The 20,845-nt window shown below is 41.1% G+C and overlaps 1 protein-coding gene across 5 annotated transcripts in view; it reads left to right on the plus strand.

Annotated features, from left to right (window-relative positions):
* The window catches only part of PODN (podocan), a 123,064-nt gene that overhangs the window by 87,662 nt on the left and 14,557 nt on the right, over nt 1-20,845 (plus strand). For all 5 annotated transcript variants that reach the window (XM_073593509.1, XM_073593510.1, XM_073593511.1 and 2 more), the window contains 2 exons: nt 2,628-2,721; nt 4,177-4,241. In XM_073593509.1, the coding sequence (XP_073449610.1) occupies nt 2,628-2,721; nt 4,177-4,241 (159 nt within the window). The remainder of the gene's footprint in view (nt 1-2,627; nt 2,722-4,176; nt 4,242-20,845) is intronic.

The following is a 20,845-nucleotide window of genomic DNA, read 5'->3' on the forward strand; positions in this document are numbered from 1 at the left end:
TTCTGCAGGGTTTTTTCCAGGGGGAACTTGGTGGAACTCAGTTCCACCACCTCTGGCTCAGACCCTTTGGTGCCTGCTCACCACAATCAAGTCAAGTCTGGTATCTGTGTTTACAAGTGACAGCTCTGCGCTCTGTATGTAATGCAATCCTGGTATTTAATGCCCCTTTAAGACCCTCCTACTGTTTTCGTGAAATTTGACTGAACACACCCACTAACTGATGTGATTTGGAGGGTGTGTGTAGGGGGGGGGGGGGGGGGTGTGGGGCCGTGGTTAAGTTCCAGCACCTATTGTTTGAGAAAAAAAAGCCCTGCTTTTCTGTGTGTGTGTGTGTGCCTATCTTTCTATTGCTCAAACCTTTACTAAAGCTCTAAACCCTTCTCTCTTATTTTGAAGCTTGGGCACTTCTTTAAATAGACCTTGTCCCCACCTTAAAAATTGCAATCAAAAACACAGGAAAACCAAGTATATGAAATGCTTATCCCTTACATAAATTTGTTTTTTTTTTCAAGCACATCAAAGCCCTTTCCCCTTATGGAATTGTTAAGTACTTTCCATGCTGGCCCAGCTCCTCTGCCCCTCCCTTCGCCCTCCCTATGTAAACTTTTATGGAGCTGCTGGGGAGGAAACAAAGTAAAATACTATACAGTGTAACTTGAGAGACAACTTCAAGTCTGCCGGGGCTGCTGAGATCCAATCCAAGATATTGGCTCCCAGCAGCAGCTTTAGGGATTTTGTAAGTCTACACAAGATACGCTTTTACAGGTTAAAGATTTTTCCAAAATACATTAAATGTCTATATAAACCTTATGAGAAGATTGTGTTGAAATAAAGAGACAGGATCTCTTCAACACATTCTGGTTCCCAGATAGCTAAGAGGATAACTTTCCACAAATTTGTGGAAGTGTTGAAGTGTAAGTCTGTTAACTTGCTGCACATTGTCACTGGCAGGTTGTACACTTGCAGAGCACTTGAAGCACAAGTTCTAGTTGACACTTTTCCAATTTGTAAACAATTTACATGGCAAGTTTCTAGCAAGAGCAAAGTTGCAGCGGCAAGTCTACAGCAAGAGCTCTGCAAGTCTACAGCATGAAAATTCAGCCACAGTGACCCCTGTGGTGGGATGACTATTGCACAACATAACTGAACCAAAACTTGCAGCAGACTTGCAGAATGTTTGCAAAGAAAGCTGATCTGGAGTCATGAAATGTGGACTTTCTGTAATTGTGCAACAAACTTGTGAAGCCTGGCAAGTCTAGCAATAGCTTAGCAAATCATTTTCAAACTTGCAGCCCAATTTCTTGATATCTGGGTGCATGCGTTGCTGGGGTTTTTGCCTTCCAGATGTTTTGCCAACATCTGGGTATAGGATTGTGTATATAGGATTGTATGATATTTTTTTACACTTTTTATTTGTTGAACTTGATGGAGTTGTGTCTTTTTTAAACCAGACTAACTATGTAACATTATATTTTAATTTTAATTATTCTCATGTCTTAAAATAGTCACACTAATTCAGGAGATCAAAGGCACCCTCATCCCTAATTTTAAATGTATTCGGAAAACTGGAAAAGGGGATTTTTATGGTGCCACAAATATGACAAACAATTTAATAAAAAATATGAAATATTTTAGTAATAAAAAGATATAAAAAAGAGTGAAGATATGTTGACCCTCATAAACAGACAAACATGTATAAAATGATCACAACATGATAACAAACAATATACTACATATAAAGCTAATGAAACTATATAAATGCCTGTTGGCTCAACATGTTTCACTAAATGCTTCTTCAGGAGCTGTAAGGCATATGTTGGCTATCATGTGTACAGCATGATAAACAGATTGATCAGAATCCTGTTTGTTCAAAACAGGGGAGCAGAGGGGGAGCATCAAGTCCAACAATGGGGATCGCAGGGTGGGCACCAGAAAAACGAAATCACTCCAAATAGTGGAGCAGAGGAATGTGGAGACATCCCTGTTGGGCCTTTTGAAGGGCATTTTTCTTCTTTGTGAGTCAGAATCTATCCTGGGCTATATTGTTTGGAGCTGCATGCCCCCCCTCCCCCCCTCTTCCATATTTTTTTTCATCATATATATCTGTTAAGATAATGCTACAATCTCTTTTGAGCATTGTTGATATTGATTTAAGGAGTGATTTTGTTTTTCTGGTGCCCACCCTGTGACCCCCATTGTTGGACTTGATGCTCCCCCCTCTGCTCTCCTGTTTTGAACAAACAGGATTCTGATCAATCTGTTTATCATGCATGTGATAGCCAATATATGCCTTACAGCTCCTGAAGAAGCATTTAGTGAAACATGTTGAGCCAACAGGCATTTATATAGCTTCATTAGCTTTATATGTGTATATTGCTTGTTATCATGTTGTGATAATTTTACACGTTTGGCTTTTTATGAGTGAACATATCTTCACTCTTTTTTATATCTTTCTATTAGTAAAATATTTAATATTTTTTATTAAATTGTTGTCATATTTGTGGCACCATAAAAATCCTCTTTTACAGTTTACCTAATACATTTTAAATTATTTTTATGTTTGTATGTTTGCACTCTTCCTGCACTCCTATGCTTTGTGCTGACTTTCTTTCTTGTAAGTTATATAGAATAACCAAATAGAAGAGATTCCTCCTGAGGATCTGAGCAGACTTTACAAATTAGAGACCCTCAACTTGCAGAACAATCGCCTGACTTCTAGAGGTAAGAACAGTAAAAAAACAACTGAAATTACAAGCGCACATATTTGCCAACACTGTCTAGGAACACTTGCTATACATGTCAGGTTATCAAGTAACTAACCTACAGCAGATCTGGAAAGTTATGAAAAAGATACGGTAAAGATATTTGGCAGGGATGGTTATATCCAAAAAAAAAAGCTCAACTCATCCTATATAAGAGGGTTTGCATTTCTGTGCAGCCATTCCTGAGGTTTACACAGCCCTGTCAAACTGCACAGCCAAGCAATTGACACCACTTTATCTCTTACAGTTATTGACTGTAACAGATGGGTGTCCTCTCCACCCAAGCCAACTGATGAGAGCGTAAATGGAAGAAGACTGATGCGATCAGGTCATCTCTCTGCTCACTTTGCACTCTCCTTCTGTCAGCATGTTCCTTCGTGATATTTGCATACAGTCTCCTGATTGGCAGTCCTGCCTCTCCCTCTACTACTTTCAGTGCTGCTTGGTATTATGTGAAAAAATGCACACAATGATGTATTAATGAATACCTAGTTGCACTGATTTTCGACTTTTATATTTAGCTGGACTTCAGGTTTAAAGCTGAACACCTGGAATGATTTTTATTGCATACTTGGTACAATGTAAGAATGCATAGGTCATACCTGGGGGGCCACTGTCGAAGCTGGAAATCACTGTAGTAGTTGGTGCTACTACAGTAATAGCCACACTCTTCCTGTCCCACTCACATTCTGCGCAAACATTTGCTATATATTTGCCTGTTATGCTTCATGCTGACCCTCTGGCTTCAATTCATTCTTTGCCATACACATAGAACAAGTTTACAGTGACAAAGTCACAAATCATAGATCCTTCTTAGGCTCCATTCACAACAATGCATTTTTTATTGCTTGTTGCAGAAACGCACTACAGTCCATTTAACATGGTTTCCCGTGTGCTTTTTTGGAAAGGGTCAGGGACTATTTTAAAAGCAAAATGGTTCATTTTTGGTTCAATAGACTTCAATGGAGAAGCTGCAGAAAAGCATGTAGTGCGTTTTTGTCACGATTTTACAGCAATTTGCACTTTTTAATCCACCCAACAACAACTTGGCAAAAACATTTAAAAAAAGCATTACAAATACAAAACGCATAAAAACGCATGCAAAATGTGTCAAAGATGTGTGCAAAAAACACAAAAATTCACCGCAAAAAGCACTGCGGAAATTTATAAAAAGCAAACTGCATAGGTATGAACCAAGCCTTAGTCAATGACTCAGGAAATATTGAAGCCATAAAATTAGCGTGGCTGCCAGGTAACTAATATTTCCACTTCCAAGAGTTCAGCAACGGCAGCCTGCATATTACTTTTAGCACTGGTTTCCTTTAAGACCCTATATCATGAGTTCATGCAGTATGAATCACATTTAAATGGCTATCATCCTAATAATTACATTTCTTTTTTTTTTTTACCTAAGGAATTCCTGATGACCTATTTGAACAGCTGGAAAACCTCAGTTATCTCTACTTAGCCAACAATAAGGTATTAAAAGGTCTCAAATGAAAGAAATTGTTAATATGAAATCTATTTTTCCTATGCATGTCACGGGTATAATGTTTTTTTTTTTACTTTTTTACTATTGCACAACATAACTGAACCAGAACCTGCAGCAGACTTGCAGAATATTTGCAAAGAAAGTTGATCTGGAGTCAAGCAATGTGGACTTGCTGCAATTGTGCAACAAACTTGTGAATCCTGGCAAATAGCTTAGCAAGTCATTTTCAAACTTGCAGCACAATTGCTTGCTATCTGGGATCCTGCATGGAAGTGCCATGCACCCATAGAAAAACAGTGGAGCCAGTGCGGGACTTGAATAAGCAATCAATCTGGGTGCTGGGATGCAGCACAATTTATTGTGAGTGCATTTGTCTTTATAATTGTTTATCAATGGATCCGCGCTTCAGGCTGTTCAAAAACTGCTGCCCCCCTATGTAGACAGGGAACACCTAAGTGGAACCCAAAAGGCAAATAAAAAAAACGAAAAATTAGGGAGTGGCGCTGTTATAGGAAAAAGGAGTATAATTATTCTCCTTAGAAATATAAAGTGACAAGTGTATCAATGTAATGATTAGTCTTCTTTAAGTTATAAAGTGACAGGTGCTAGGGTTAAAATTAATCAAGTGTATCAATGCGATAATTATTAATTGTGAATATAAAGGGATAAGTGCCAAATAGTGCAAATTTGTAAACAGTATGCAAATAATGATAACACAATCACTATACCATATAAGTGAAAGAACTGAAAAAAACATAAAAACCAGACTAAAGTGACATGTGCTTATATGTCTCATATAAATTAGTCCTTCGGTTTGGAGATCCAAAGTGACAGGTGCAAAAAAATATACTAAGTATATGTCTTCGTATATGAAACACTGTGCAATAAAAATCAATATGCAATAAAAACGAAAAATAAAAATACAATTCATCAACTCGCTGTGCATCAATTCAAAAAACATATATAATGTGAAAAAGCAAAAGCAAAAATGTTCATAAAGGTGACATGACGTTTCTTCCAATATATCTGAATATCTCCTTTGCAGTGATATATAAGTGAAGAAGTGCAGTGATTAATGGCGATATCCCCCTATATGGTTACACTCACCAGAGCGCCCTACCCCTGAGATGTTATTCCCCAAGTGTCGGTATCCTTCCGGTTCACAGTAGCCCGATCTAAGGTCATCCACCCGTGGGAAGGAGGAAGGGAGGAAAGGAACTTCACTGGCTCCTGTCACAAGGAGTCCTGTCACAAGGAGTCCAGCAGAGTTACACCGCTAGCGGTGTTATGCCCCGTACACACGGTCGGATTTTCCGATGAAAAATGTGTGATAGGACCTTGTTGTCGGAAATTCCGACCGTGTGTAGGCTCCATCACACATTTTCCATTGGATTTTCCGACACACAAAGTTTGAGAGCGGGATATAAAATTTTCCGACAACAAAATCCGTCGGAAATTCCGATCGTGTGTACACAAATCCGACGGACAAAGTGCCACGCATGCTTAGAATAAATAAAGAGATGAAAGCTATTGGCCACTGCCCCGTTTATAGTCCCGGCATACGTGTTTTACGTCACCGCGTTTAGAACGATCGGATTTTCCGACAACTTTGTGTGACCGTGTGTATGCAAGTTTGAGCCAACATCCGTCGGAAAAAATCCTAGGATTTTGTTGTCGGAATGTCCGATCAATGTCCGACCGTGTGTACGGGGCATAACTCTGCTGGACTCCTTGTGACAGGAGCCAGTGAAGTTCCTTTCCTCCCTTCCTCCTTCCCACGGGTGGATGACCCTAGATCGGGCTACTGTGAACCGGAAGGATACCGACACCTGGGGAATAACATCTCCGCTCACACCCCTGCAGGGGTAGGGCGCTCCGGTGAGTGTAACCACATAGGGGGATATCGCCATTAATCACTGCACTTCTTCACTTATATATCACTGCAAAGGAGATATTCAGATATATTGGAAGAAACGTCATGTCACCTTTATGAACATTTTTGCTTTTGCTTTTTCACATTATATATGTTTTTTGAATTGATGCACAGCGAGTTGGTGAATTGTATTTTTATTGCATATTGATTTTTATTGCACAGTGTTTCATATACGAAGACATATACTTAGTATATTTTTTTGCACCTGTCACTTTGGATCTCCAAACCGAAGGACTAATTTATATGAGACATATAAGCACATGTCACTTTAGTCTGGTTTTTATGTTTTTTTCAGTTCTTTCACTTATATGGTATAGTGATTGTGTTATCATTATTTGCATACTGTTTACAAATTTGCACTATTTGGCACTTATCCCTTTATATTCACAATTAATAATTATCGCATTGATACACTTGATTCATTTTAACCCTAGCACCTGTCACTTTATAACTTAAAGAAGACTAATCATTACATTGATACACATGTCACTTTATATTTCTAAGGAGAATAATTATACTCCTTTTTCCTATAACAGCGCCACTCCCTTTTTTTTTGTTTTTTTTTTTATTTGCATTTGTCTTTATGCTATATATTTCAAAATAAAAAAAAGATTTTATGCGATGAGGGCATTTTCTATCTCTTCCTTTGGCCGAGCTGAATTGTGAGCATTGTGATTGCTGAACAAAAGTAGTGGACGAGTTTAAAGGAGCAGGACCCCTTTTGGGAAAAGCGCTATTTGACCCCCTTTTTGGTAAAGGGGTCAGAGTTCTGGTGAGTTCTCGCTGGTGTGGAGTGGTGACAGACTGGTGGACAAGAGGCATAGTGTGTTTCGGAGCATTTTTTATATAAAGTTGATAACAAGCTTTGATGATTGGATACGATGAGCACTTTAACCACTTCAGCCCCGGAAGGATTTACCCCCTTCCTGACCAGAGCACTTTTTGCGATTCGGCACTGCGTCGCTTTAACTGACAATTGCGCGGTCGTGCGACGTTGTACCCAAACAAAATTGACGTCCTTTTTTTTCCCGCAAATAGAGCTTTCTTTTGGTGGTATTTGATCACCTCTGCGGTTTTTATTTTTTGTGCTATAAACAAAAAAAGAGCGACAATATTTTTTACTTTTAGCTATAATAAACATCCCCCAAAAATATATAAAAAAACGATTTTTTTCCTCAGTTTAGGCCGATATGTATTCTTTTACATATTTTTCGTAAAAAAGAAAAAGCAATAAGCGTATATTGATTGGTTTGCGCAAAATGTATAGCGTCTACAAAAAAGGGGATAGTTTTATGGCATTTTTATTTTTTTTATTAGCAATGGCGGCGATCTGCTATTTTTATCAGGACTGCGACATTATGGCGGACAGATCGGACACTTTTGACACTATTTTGGGACTATTGTCATTTATACAGCGATCAGTGCTATAAAAATGCATTGATTACTGTGTAAATGACACTGGCAGTGAAGGGGTTACCCACTAGAGGGCGGTGAAGGGGTTAAGTGGGTCCTAGGGAGTGATTCTAACTCGGGGGGGAGGGGCTACAACACACATGACAGCGATCACTGCTCTCAATGACAGAGAGCAGTGATCTCTGTTCTGTCACTAGGCAGAATGGGGAAATGCTTTGTTTACAAAAGCATCGCCCAGTTCTACCTCTCCGTGACATCGAGTCAGCGGGACCCGCGGTCACGGAGGCTTCTTAAAGGGGACGTACCTGTACGCCCTTTTGCCCACCAGTGCCATTCTGCCGACGTATATCAGCGTGCGCTGGTTGGGAAGCGGATAAACATTGAATGAATTGAAGCACTTATTTAAAATGAGTATAGAAAAGAATCACCCCCCTTTAAAATAATCAAATTTTGTTGCTTTGCAGCCTGAAATTAAGACATACACAGTTTTTGTTAATCCAGTTGTATTCACTATTGCAACTTATAACATCCAAGTGAAAGATATAACACCAACATGTCGAAGAATTTAAAAAGTTCAAAAACAGAATTACTGAGCTGGAAAAAGGATCACCCCCCTTGTGTCAGTATTTTATTGGACCAAATTTTGCTTTAATTACAACCTTTAGTCCATTGGGATATATCTGTAATAACTTTGCACATCTAGTCTTTACTACTGTACCATGCGATCCAGTGCAGGCAAATGTACAGTGTTTGTGACTTGCATTTTGGGTGTCATTAGGTTAACATTGCAGATTGCAACTGCAGTGCGTCTTGAACGCGGTGTGGGAAATGCACGTTCTGGTGTGAAGTGGCCCTAAGCCCAATGTGGGTGAAACAGGTCAGAGGGGCATGGCTGATGGGCAGGGATTTGAGCTGGAGCCTGTCCTTCATTTATTTTACAATGGAGTTAAATACAGTGTGCGGTGGTATAGTCACCATGCATGTTCTAAAAAAAAAGTCAGCATTCTTACAAACTTAAAGGTTAATTAATAGAACAGGTTCCTAAACATCATAGAGGAGGAAATAAGTGCAAAGGTTTATATGTAGTAAAGACTCTTAAGTCCACACACAGCCAGTGGTGTAACTATAGTCATAGCAGTCTAAGAGGCTGCACTTGGGCCCAAAGTTTGGGAAAGGGACGACCCACTAGGGAGCATTTCTGATAATTTCTGAGCATTTCTTGGAAACACAGTATCATGCTTTTGGATCATGATGATGCTAGTCAAAGGCCTCTTTTGCATCTCCACTATCAGTGAGTAGATTTATTGCCTTTAGAGCTTTTGGTCACCCTGGCCAGAACTTTGATATTAACCCCGTAGGCCTAAAACAGTATTCCCAGGGGTGAAAAATCCCAGAATGTCATCTAAGTTAGAAAGTGATGATATTTGAGGTCTGTAATCCTGAAAAGCCGCATTCTCCACCCAAGTTTGTACGTCACTGTGTGTGCATACGTCACTTGTATGTAGTGGAAAAGGGTTCAATACGCTGTTGCACCCTGTGCAGGCCTTAAAGCGGAGTTCCACCCAAAAGTGGCACTTCCGCTTTAAGCACTCCTCGCCCCCTTACATGCCACATTTGGCATGTCATTTTTTGGGGGGGGAAGTGGGTGCTTAGTTTTGAAGGGGACTTCCTGTCCCACTTCCTGGTTCTGACTACAGACCACCTAGGTGACTCCTCCTCTCCCCCTAGGTGGCCCCTCCTTCTCGGCAATCTTCTGGGACATGTGACAGATCCCAGAAGATTGCCTGTCCACTGGGAGAGCGCAGCGCGACTCGGGCATGTGCAGTGTGTGCCTGGCTGTGAAGCCGCAAGCTGTCACAGCCGGGTGCCCACAGTAACAATGGAGGCGCTGAGGAGAGGAGGGGGAGAGGAGCGGGGGCTCCGTGCGGCTGCATCGCTGGACTGTGGGACAGCTAAGTGTTTTGTAGCTGCTGACTTTTAATACAAAAAATAAAAAAAAGCCTGGAACTCCAATTTGATGTTAAAAGTTAATTCCCTGCACTAATGATCTTTGCTGACAACTTCTGTCCACAGCATTGTTCCCTAGTGTACTGACTATGTTATCAGCTTTTCTGATACCTGTCCTTAATTTGGATACAGTATATTTACACTACTGTCCCGACTGACATGGCAAGGTGTCACAGAGAGGGGTTGCTCAGGGACCCTATTAAAATTTTGCTATGGGGCCACATGAATTGCAGTTACACCCTAGAGTACAGCCCACTCATAGTCATGTTTTTTGGATGAGAGATAAGGTTTAGTTTAGGTTTGTCAGATTGGGATTTCCTCCCCTTGTATATTAGTTGGGCAACTATTTTGTAAGCTGTGATGTATTTAAGAAACGTATTGAATATTTTAAACCCATTTCTAAATATGTGTTTCTCCTATATTGTATTTCTCCTGGGTTGATTGTTCTTTTACTACTGTGTATTTATACAACATAAATATTCTTCTACTGTTGCATATTTATCCCTTTCATGACTAAGCCTATTTTTGAAATTTGGTGTTTACAAGTTAAAATCCGTATTTTTTGCTAGAAAATTACTTAGAGTTCCCAAACATTATATATATTTTTTTAGCAGAGAATCTAGAGAATAAAATGGAGATTGTTGCAATAGTTTATATCACACGGTATTTGTGCAGCGGTGTTTTAAATGCAAATTTTTGGAAAAGGGACACTTTCATGAATTTTAAAAAATCCAAACAGTAAAGTTACCCCAATTTTTTTATATAATGTGAAAGATGATGTTACGCCGAGTAAATAGATACCAAACATGTCACCCTTTATAATTGCACGCACTCGTGGAATGGCGACAAACTACGGTACCTATGAATTTCCATAGGCGACGCTTTAAATTTTTTTTACGGTTACCAGGTTTGAGTTACAGAGGAGAGCTAGAATTATTGCTCTCGCTCTGACGATCGTGGCGATACCTCACATGTGTGATTTGAACACCGTTTACATATGCGGGCGCAAATTCCGTATGCGTTTTCTTCGCTGCGCGAGCTCGCAGGGACAGGGGCACTTTAAACATTTTTTTTTTTATTTATTTTATTTATTTTTATACTTTATAAATTGTGTTTAAAAAAAAATGTATTTTTTACTACTTTTATTGCTGTCACAAGGAATGTAAACATCCCTTGTGACAGTAATAGGTGGTGACAGGTACTCTTTATGTAGGGATCGGGGGTCTAAAAGACCCCCGATCCCTCCTTTGCACTTCAAAGTATTCAGATTGCCGAAAACAGCGATTCTGAATACTGTGTATTTTTTTAAAACCGGCGCCACTGGCAGCCGAGTAAACGGGAAGTGACGTCATGACGTCGCTTCCGCGTTTACAATGAGGAGGCTGGAATGAAGCCACCCACAGCTTCGTTCCAGCCCGCCCCCAGCTGCCAAAGGCAGCCGATTGGACACTGGGCCTCCCGATCGCACGGGAGGCCCGGTAAGAGCGGCGGGAGGCGGCGGGAGGGGGGGGGGATGTCCCCTCCCGCTTCTCCGGTATAACAGCCGAGTGGCTTTTAGCCGCATTGGTTGTTATACTCGGGTAGCCGATCGCCCGCTGTAAACAACGGTACCGGGATGATGCCAGCAGCTGCGAGCATCATCCCGGTATAACCCCGGAAAGCCAAGTACGCATATCTGCATACGGTCAGCGGGAAGGGGTTAAGCAACATAATCCTGCCTCACTGCCTGCCAATGCCCTCTGAAAAGCCATCTGGCTCCCAGTGCTGTCAATCAAAGCCAGTTATGAGGGAGAGGGGGGGCGGAGCCGAGTCCTGCTGTCTGTGTCAGTGGACGCAGTAGAAGGGCTCGGTAGCGAGCAAGTGCCCCTATGAGAAGTGGCTTTCTATGGGGGCACTGGACAGAGAGGAGGGGCCAAGAGCACCTGCAGGGGATCCGAGAAGAGAAGATTCAGGGCCGCTCTGTGCAATTCCATTGCACAGAGCAGCTAAGTATAGAGATGTTTGTTATTTTTACCTTTACAATCTCTTTAACCCCTTGCCGACCAGCCGTTATACTGCGGCAGGTTAGCTCGGCTGCGCGAATCGCCGTAGGTGTACGTTGGGCTTGTACACGGCGATCTATTGGGGCGTGCGCGCAACGATTGGCCAGTGGGGGAGCCAAACAGCTCCATGTCCGCCGGCCGCCCAAGATCGTTCCCCGCAGAGACAGAACAGAGATCTGCCAAAGTAAACAAGGCAGATCTCCGTTCTGTTAGGAAAGGACACAGAGATCCTGTCCTTCTGCTATGCAGAAAGATGGATCTGTGTATTGTCACAGGTAGCCCATCCCCCATACAGTTGGTAAACACCACCAGGGAACACATTTAACCCCTTGATCGCCCCTGATGTTAACACCTTCCCTGCCAGTGCCATTAGTACAATGTCAGTGCATATTTTTAGCACGGATCACTGTAATAAAGTCACTAGTTCCCAAAAAAGTGTCAAAAATGTCAGTTAGGTGTCCCATCTGTCTGCCACAATGTCGCAGTCCCGCTAAAAATTGCAGATCACTGCCATTACTAGTAAAAAAAAAAAAAAATGCCATAAATCAATGCCCTATTTTATAGATGCTATAACTTTTGCCCAAACTAATCAATATACGCTTATTGTTTTTTTTGTTTTTTTTTACCAAAAACATGTAGAAGAATACAAATTGGCCTAAATTGATGAAGAAATTTGATTTTTTTAAATTTTTCTATTGGGTGTGTTTTATAGCAGAAAATAAAAATATATATATTTTTTTCAAAATTGTCGGGTTTTTTTTTGTTTATAGAGCAAAAAATAAAAACCACAGAGGTGATCAAATATCACCAAAAGAAAGCTCTATTTGTGGGGAAAAAAGACATCAGTTTTATTTGGGTACAGCGTCGCACGACTGCACAATTGTCAGCTAAAGTAACGCAGTGCCGTATCGTGAACTGGTTATGGTGTAGGTTGAGTGGGGCGAAATGGTGAGGTTTATCCTGTGTGGTAGAAATTGGATTGTCTTATTTGGGGGGTTTATGTTTGAGTCTGTGGTCTTTATGATTGATATATTTGTATTGGAAAACTCTACATAAAGATTATAAAAAAAGAAGGTGCTACACAATTTCAAAGAGCAAAATACCTGACGATCTGACAAATATGGCGCCCACACATGTGAAAACGCCTGATTTTCCTGAACCAAGAGACCCCATGCAGTGTGCTGGTCCTAAATGAAAGAAAACCATCACAATTTATTTGTAAAATACGTTCAATGGGATGAAAGAGGTACGCGTTTTCCAGATTAGCAATACATTTACATGGCAGCAGTTTAAATACATTGCCTTTGACTAAAGTTTTTGAGACCAGAAGAAGTGTGAACCTGAGCAAGCCACGGGAGGACATTTTTAGCAAGAAAAAGAACTGGGCTCATTTCCATGAGAACTGGCTGGGTCTGCATCTTGGCAAAGTTAACTGAATTAGCGAGCTTTAACCCTCTTAAAATTTGCTGTTACAACCCAGACCTGGAACTGTACATGTTCTTGGAAGCAAAATGGAAACAATGAGCATGCATGTAAAATGACAGCCCAAAACCATTATTGGTTTTGGAATAGTTGTGCTGTGTGTTTATAATAGAAAAGCTGACTGGCTAACCTACTTGTTACACATTTTGTACTTGTATCAGTATAGCCTGAATATTTTGAGCACACAGTGTGGTGTTTGGTGAAAACACTGAAGCCCAAAGTCAGTAAAAACTTTTTTTAAATCACAGATGGAGTGGAGAAGGTATAGAACCTGCACGGGTTTATTGCTAAAAATAAAATTATATGTATACTCCTGTACTACCCACCCACCGTGAAAACTATTATAAATCAATAGGAAAATCAGATGCTGTGCTGCTTCACAAAAAAAGAAAAACCAACAAAAGCAAAACAAACCAATGTATTGTGTATGTATAAAGTGAATAAAGTACAGATATACCACTATTTCTTAAATTATATATATACCCAAACATAAATGAATAATAACATTGCAGAAAAAATTTGTGTTGACTTTTCTGAAGTCACGTGACCCGTGACATAACGCGTAGGGTGGAGCTGGGTGACGTCAAATGCAAAACTGTAGGTGAGGTTCAAAGTCCATTTGTGCTATTGTGCATGTTTTTGAGATTTGTAAAAGCAAGTTTAAAGCTGACAGGCTTCTTTAAAGTTGAATTCCAGGAATTCAGCCACTTTGTAAAAAGAGAAGGCACACTATGAGTTAAGTGCAAGGTGATGCCTGACATCTCCTGGGCTTCTTTCTATCATTTACATTTGACGGGTTTATTGCTCTGCCAAAGAGGCAATCCATGATCTGGGAGGAGAGAAACATCTTGAGCAGCTTTGCACCCCCGTTGCCTATTCACAGAAGCCTTTGTATTTTGTGAATGTGTATTTTGTGTTGTGTAGAAGCTGCAGCAGCTCTCCTGTTCAAGTAGCAGAGGTCAGAAAGGTCATAACCAGTCTCCTAGAACTACATCAATAGCTCTTCTGGGAGTACTATAAAGCTGCCAGATATAAGTAATATCGCTAAGCCCAGGAGGTGTTATGCACCTCGCCTAACTCATAGCGTGCCTTCATTTTTTACAACGGAGCTGAATTCCTGGAATTCAGCTTTAAGGCATGCAGTAAGCTTACCACCCTCTGAAAAGTAATCTGTGGTGAAGTGCTTTTAAGAGTGCTGTATTGCAGATTTTAATGGGCATTCAGAAGGTGCTGCAGCCACCTCCTGGTGCATGTTATTGTGATTTTTTTTTTTCACTTTTTCATGTTGCCGAGCGTCAGTTTTACTTTGCACCGCAATTGTGAGCCAAGCATTTGGTTGTGGTTCAGCCCCATCGATCCTAATAAGTGGGTTTGACAGGCGGTGCCACCTGTCAAACTCTGCAGCCCAAGATAAATATGCCATAGCCACACATAGCTCCCAACTGTCCCTGATTTGGAGCAATGTCCCTCTGTCCCTCATCCTCCTCATTTGTCCCTCATTTTGGTCTGATCTATATAGTTGTATATAAAATGCACTTTTTATCTATCAAAAAGTGTTTTCCAGTGCTAAACCTTTCATCTGATTTCTAAATTGCTGCATTTGTAAAATCCAAAAGCCAATATAAAGGAATAGTAGTGGTAAAAAAAACACTTATGGATTTAGCCAATCTTGTTTTTTTGTACAATTCTCCTTTAAGGGGGCGTGACGGGGGGTGTTCTATGCCTACATATGTTTGCTGATAGGTGTCCCTCATTCCCATCTGAAAAAGTTGGGAAGTATGGCCACAAAGCAAAACTTCACAGCCTTGGCATGCATACAGCCCAGTCAAGCTGTAATGTTGGAATTTAGGTGGGCGGCGGGGAGGGGGGTATAAAACCACGGCTCATTTGTCTGTGTGAAAGAGCTCATACACTGGGAAAGGGAATAGGAGGAAATCTCTCCAACAAAGACATTAAAACATTCATTAGTAGAGGTCTGCACATCTCATTCGTACTTAAGGGTTTCATAATATTTAGAATATAAGGGTGCTTATTAAAATGACAAACCACTGTTTAAAAGAATATTTTCCAGAAGTGCCTGGAAGGATGTTTTTCACCCCCAAATATTGGGGTAGCCAAAATCACTTGAGTGTAGGTCCCTATAGCATTATATATTTAGTTTTTTACTTATTCATGATGTCTAAGCTTGAAATCACTCTTGCACATAGTGTTTTTGGCCATTATATATGGTCTCTTTAGGCTTGAGGTCTCTGCTAAGGGGACTATGTAGTGTATAGTATCTTCCTGATGACTGTCACTCATACCTAAAGTGCCTTGAAAAAGTATTCATACCCCTTTGAAATTTTCCATATTTTGTCATGTTACAATCAAAAATGTATTTTATTGGGATTTTATGTGATAGACCAACACAAAGTGTCACATAATTGTGAAGTGGAAGGAAAATGATAAATGGTTTTCAAATCTTTTTTACAAATAAATATGTGAAAAGTGTGGCGTTTGTATTCAGCCCCCCCGAGTCAATACTTTGTAGAACCACTTTTCATTGCAATTACAGCTGCAAAACTTTTTGGGGATGTCTCTACCAGCTTTGCAAATCTAGAGAGTGACATGTTTGCCCATTCTTCTTCTTCTGTAAAATAGCTCAAGCTCTGTCAGATTGGATGGAGAGCGTCTGGGAACAGCAATTTTCAAGTCTTGCCACAGATTCTCAATTGGATTTAGGTCTGGACTTTGACTAAGCTATTCTAACACATGAATACGCTTTGATCTAAACCATTCCATTGTAGCTCTGGCTGTATGTTTAGGGTCGTTATCCTGCTGGAAGGTGAATCTCCGCCCCAGTCTCAAGTCTTTTGCAGACTTTAACAGGTTTTCTTCTAAGATTGCCCTGTATTTGGCTCCATCCATCTTCCCATCAACTCTGACCAGCTTCCCTGTCACTGCTGAAGAAAAGCATCCCCACAACATGATGCTACCACCACCATGTTTCACGGTGGGGATGGTGTGTTCAAGGTGAAGTGCAGTGTTAGTTTTCCGCCACACATAGCGTTTTGCTTTTAGGCCAAAAAGTTCAATTTTGGTCTCATTTGGCCAGAGTAACTTCTTCCACATGTTTGCTGTGTCCCAGACAAGGCTTCTCGCAAACTGCAAATGGGACTTCTTATGGCTTTCTTTCAACAATGGCTTTCTATTTGCCACTCTTCCATAAAGGACAGATTTGTGAAGTGCACGAGTAATAGTTGTCCTGTGGACAGATTCTCCCACCTGAGCTGTGGATCTCTGCAGCTCCTTCAGAGTTACCATGGGCCTCTTGGCTGCTTCACTGATGAATACTTTATTTCCCCAGCCTGTCAGTTTAGGTGGACGGCCATGTCTTGGTAGGTTTGCAGTTGTGCCATACTCTTTCCATTTTCGGATGATGGATTGAACAGTGCTCCATGAGATGTTCATAACTTTGAATTTTTTTTTATAACCTAATCCCACTTTAAACATCTCCACAACTGTATTGCTGACCTGTTTGGTGTGTTTTCTGGCTTTCATGATGCAGTTTGTTCATTAAGGTTCTCTAACAAACCTCTGAGGGCTTCACAGAACAGCTGTATTTATACTAAGATTACATTACACACAGGTGGACTCTATTTACTAATTAGGGGACTTCTGAAGGCAGTTGGTTCCACTAGATTTTAGTTAGGGGTATCAGAGTAAAGGGGGCTGAATACAAATGCACACCACAATTTTCACATATTTATTTGTAAAAAAAAATGGTAAACCATTTATCATTTTCTTTCCACTTCACATTTATGTGCCACTTTGTGTTGGTCTATCACATAAAATCCCAACGTTTTTGGTTGTAACATGACAAAATGTGAAACATTTCAAGGGGTGGGAATACTTTTTCAAGGCACTGTAAGTGTAGTGTCTGAGCACTTGTATTGCCTAATCCTACTGAAACAATATTTACTAAAAACTCATGTATGCATGTACTAACATCGGCCTCCACCTACTATGTATGTGATTAGGCTGTCCATTGTTTTTTTTATATTAAACATGCCCATTTGTATACATTTGGTGTGTTACAGTATACATGGCAGATTTATTTACTGCCTGTGTGCCCACTAGAAAAATTTCCTCTCACCTTCTATGTGTCAATATGTGGCACAGGGTCAGTCTGATGTACTTATTGAGCAGCCCTCAGGCCCCAGAAGCCAAAAGTGTTTTTCCTGCCTAGGTGCTTACTTAGGCATGTGTCAGAAAAATATTAATTAGACTGGCTATGGCTTGTTAAATGTTATGTTGAATATTTTGGTTTTGTTTTTTTCACTCGTTCTTTTTGTGTCCATTATATTTATTCTATTTTTATTTTTATTTTGCCTAATTTTTTATACTTGTCTAATTTGTTTCTGTTCTTTTTTTTTAAACATCTCTTTTTTTACCTTTTAAAAGAGGTTTAACCTTAAACTGTGTAGAGGGTTCTTTACTGTAAGAGCAGCAAGGATGTGGAATTCCCTTCCACAGGCGGTGGTCTCAGCGGGGAGCATCGATGGTTTTAAGAAACTATTAGATAAGCACATGAACGATCGCAACATACAGGGATATACAATGTAATACTGACATAAAATCACACACATAGGTTGGACTTGATGGACTTGTGTCTTTGTTCAACCTCATCTACTATGTCATTATGTAACTTAAGGAACTTAAAGGGGTTGTAAACCCTCATGTTTTTTCACCTTAATACATCCTATGCATTAAGGTGAAAAAACTTCTGTCACTGACCGGCCTCCACAGCCCCCCCGTTTTACTCACCTGAGCCCCGTATTTCCCTCGCCGGAGACTTGCTCCTCCTCTCTGCCCGTTGTCTTGGCTCTTGATTGGATAGATTGATAGCAGCGCAGCCATTGGCGGGGCCAGGTCCGGCATTCTGCGTCTATGGTGGACTCAGGAGCGCGCCCGCAAGGTAAACCCCCCCCCCCCCAAGAGCGCTTCTCCTAGGGGGTTATACGATGCAGGGAGGAGCTACCAGCGCCGCTGGGAGACCCCAGAAGTTGAGGATCGGGTCACTCTGTGCAAAACAAACTGAACTGCACAGTGGAGGTAAGTATGACATGTTTGTTTAAAAAAAAAAAAAATAGTAGCTTTACAATCACTTTAATATGTACAGTCTGGAGGAAGGAAGGGAAAGGGGAGACATGATTGAAACCTTTAAATACATCAAGGGGGTGAATAAGGTTCAGCAAGGCAATTTTTTATAATATGAAACCAAAATCAAGAACATGGGGACATGACCTCAAATTAACTGGAGGGAAGTTCAAAACTAATCTTAGAAAGTATCATTTTACTGAAAGGGTAGTTGATGCTTGGAATAAACTACCAGCAGAGGTAATAAAACAGTCAACAGTAAATGGCTTCAAACATGCTTGGGACAAACATAGATCATAGATAGTCAGACACAGTGGCGGCAAACAATCCACCTGCCACAAACCCCATCCGCCCTGCAGCCCCATTCCCCCCCCTCCAGTCGGTCGAGTCACAGGCAGAAAAAAAAATAAAGAAAAGATTACAGCGCACACATACAAAAATGACATTTAACTCCTGGCTATTTAAAACCAGCTGAGCATATTCAGACTTTGGTCACACTATATGGTCATAAAGTGCTATGCCCACTTACTGCGACAAAGTGCCCCGAATTAGTGAGTCCTACGCTATCCATGGAATGGAAGATCATTGGAAGGCATCATGGAAGGCATCCCCCACCCCCTTTTGGTCGGTCGGTCACCAGCCCCACACTTACCCCATCTAGGTCGTGGGCAGCGCTTCCTGTGGGCAGCGGTTTCACCCTGAGTCTCCTCCTCCTGGGCTTCATGGTGGCTTCCCCTGCGTCTCCTCCCTCCTCCTCGGCGGCCAATAAGATCGCTTCTCCTCTCGGCCAATTAGGTGACAGGTCTCAAGACCCGCTTCCTGATTGGCCGGGAGGAGAGTTAGGAAGGCAATAGCTAATATTAATTCGCTATTGTCACGCAACTGGGTGGGCTCCCAGCGCAGTGCTCTGCCCCCCCCGAGCCCACCTTTTTTTTAAGCCAATTAAAGCCTCAGGCTCTAATCATGTGCTTCTAAAAAAAAAAATTCTATTGGAATCCATGCGTCCGGCACCCTGCATGTAGATTAGGGGCAGGGCACATAGATTAGGGAGGGCGGCGCCCCTGCGCCCCGTATGGACAGGCTTTTGGTCAGACAACAAAGTTAACAGAAAAAAAAAAAAACAATTAAAAAAAAATGAACACATTAAAAAAGAAACCCCCCAAACAAAAAGGGCAGACTCGATGGACTACTTGGTCTTTTTCTGCCATCGCCTTTCTATGCTCCTATCTTTTCGAGGGGGGTCTTGGCAGGTATGTGGCAGGGAGATTAAAACTGGAGCTGTACAGCAAGTTTCTGTTCCAACTTGGACAGTATCGCCTACCTCCCTATCCACTGTTGGAGCTCTCTGAAAATTCATTAGGAAGGTTTCCCTCTATTTCTGTCCTGGAGAAAAGGATATCTACCCAATGGGGACACACAAGTACAAGGCTCCCTTTCAGATGTATACGTAGGATTTTCTGGGGGGTCCAGTACACTGGGACACATCCGACTGGGGAGTTCCTGTACACTGCCAGTCTTAGTTTTCCTGGCATAACTCTATTACAGGTTCAGTTTAAATTGGCATCACGTTACATATTTTTAGAATGTGTTGAGTTCCTGTTGATGAGATATTGGCAGTTTTCCTCATGGCTTAGAACAGAACATGTCAGCGATTTAAATTTCACTTTTTCCTGTTTCCCAAACCAGTTGTTTGTTCACTAGCAGGTCACATTCAAACTGCAGAAGAGCAAACTGAGCAATCTGAAATCATATGGCCCAATCTTTTTTTATTTTTTGGAAAGGTTGGGAAAGGGTAAGAACCGTTGTCGGGTTCCAGTGACAACTATACAAAGGCGGAATAACCCTCACTCCTCACTTTGGACAGATTCACTTTCAATTCCTTGGAAATCAGGCTGTGCTAGGAATTTTAACACAGACAGAAAAAAAAATTATAAGGTTTCTAACCATTCCATGCTCTAAAACATAAAGTGGAAGATGGAGATGGGCTTTCCCGCTGCTCCATCTAATTGCCCTACAATCCAACTGCTTATGAAGCTCTGGACTGAAACTAAACATGGTTGGCCTTGTAGGCTTTCTTGCTTGTACACCTATTTGGTGCAATCGATTTTTTTTGATGAGTTGGGTAAACTTTTGAACTATTCCTCCTGGATAGATGCTGGGGTTGGGTACCTCTCACAATTTTTTGATGGTTTGGTGTTCAAATCTTTTGACCAATTGCAGGCAGAGTTCCCCTATTATGTAATTGCTATTATAAGTACTTACAACTCCATAACGCTATTAGACTCCAAGGTAGATGTTCAGTCCTGCATTTGGCTGGCTCGGGATTCCCTAGTACTATCTGACAGTCTGACAAGAAAGGTATTATCTCACTATTATATGCACAACTGTTACCTATACTATATTGTCAAAAGTATTGGGATGCCTGCCTTTACACGCACATGAACTTTAATGGCATCCCAGTCTTAGTCCATAGGATTCAATATTGAGTTGGCCCACCCTTTGCAGCTACAACAGCTTTAACTGAAGGATGTCCAAAAGGTTTAGGAGTGTGTCTATGGGAAAGTTTGACCATTGT

Source organism: Aquarana catesbeiana, linkage group LG07, assembly GCF_042186555.1.
Source record: "Aquarana catesbeiana isolate 2022-GZ linkage group LG07, ASM4218655v1, whole genome shotgun sequence".
NCBI classification, from domain to species: Eukaryota; Metazoa; Chordata; class Amphibia; order Anura; family Ranidae; genus Aquarana; species Aquarana catesbeiana.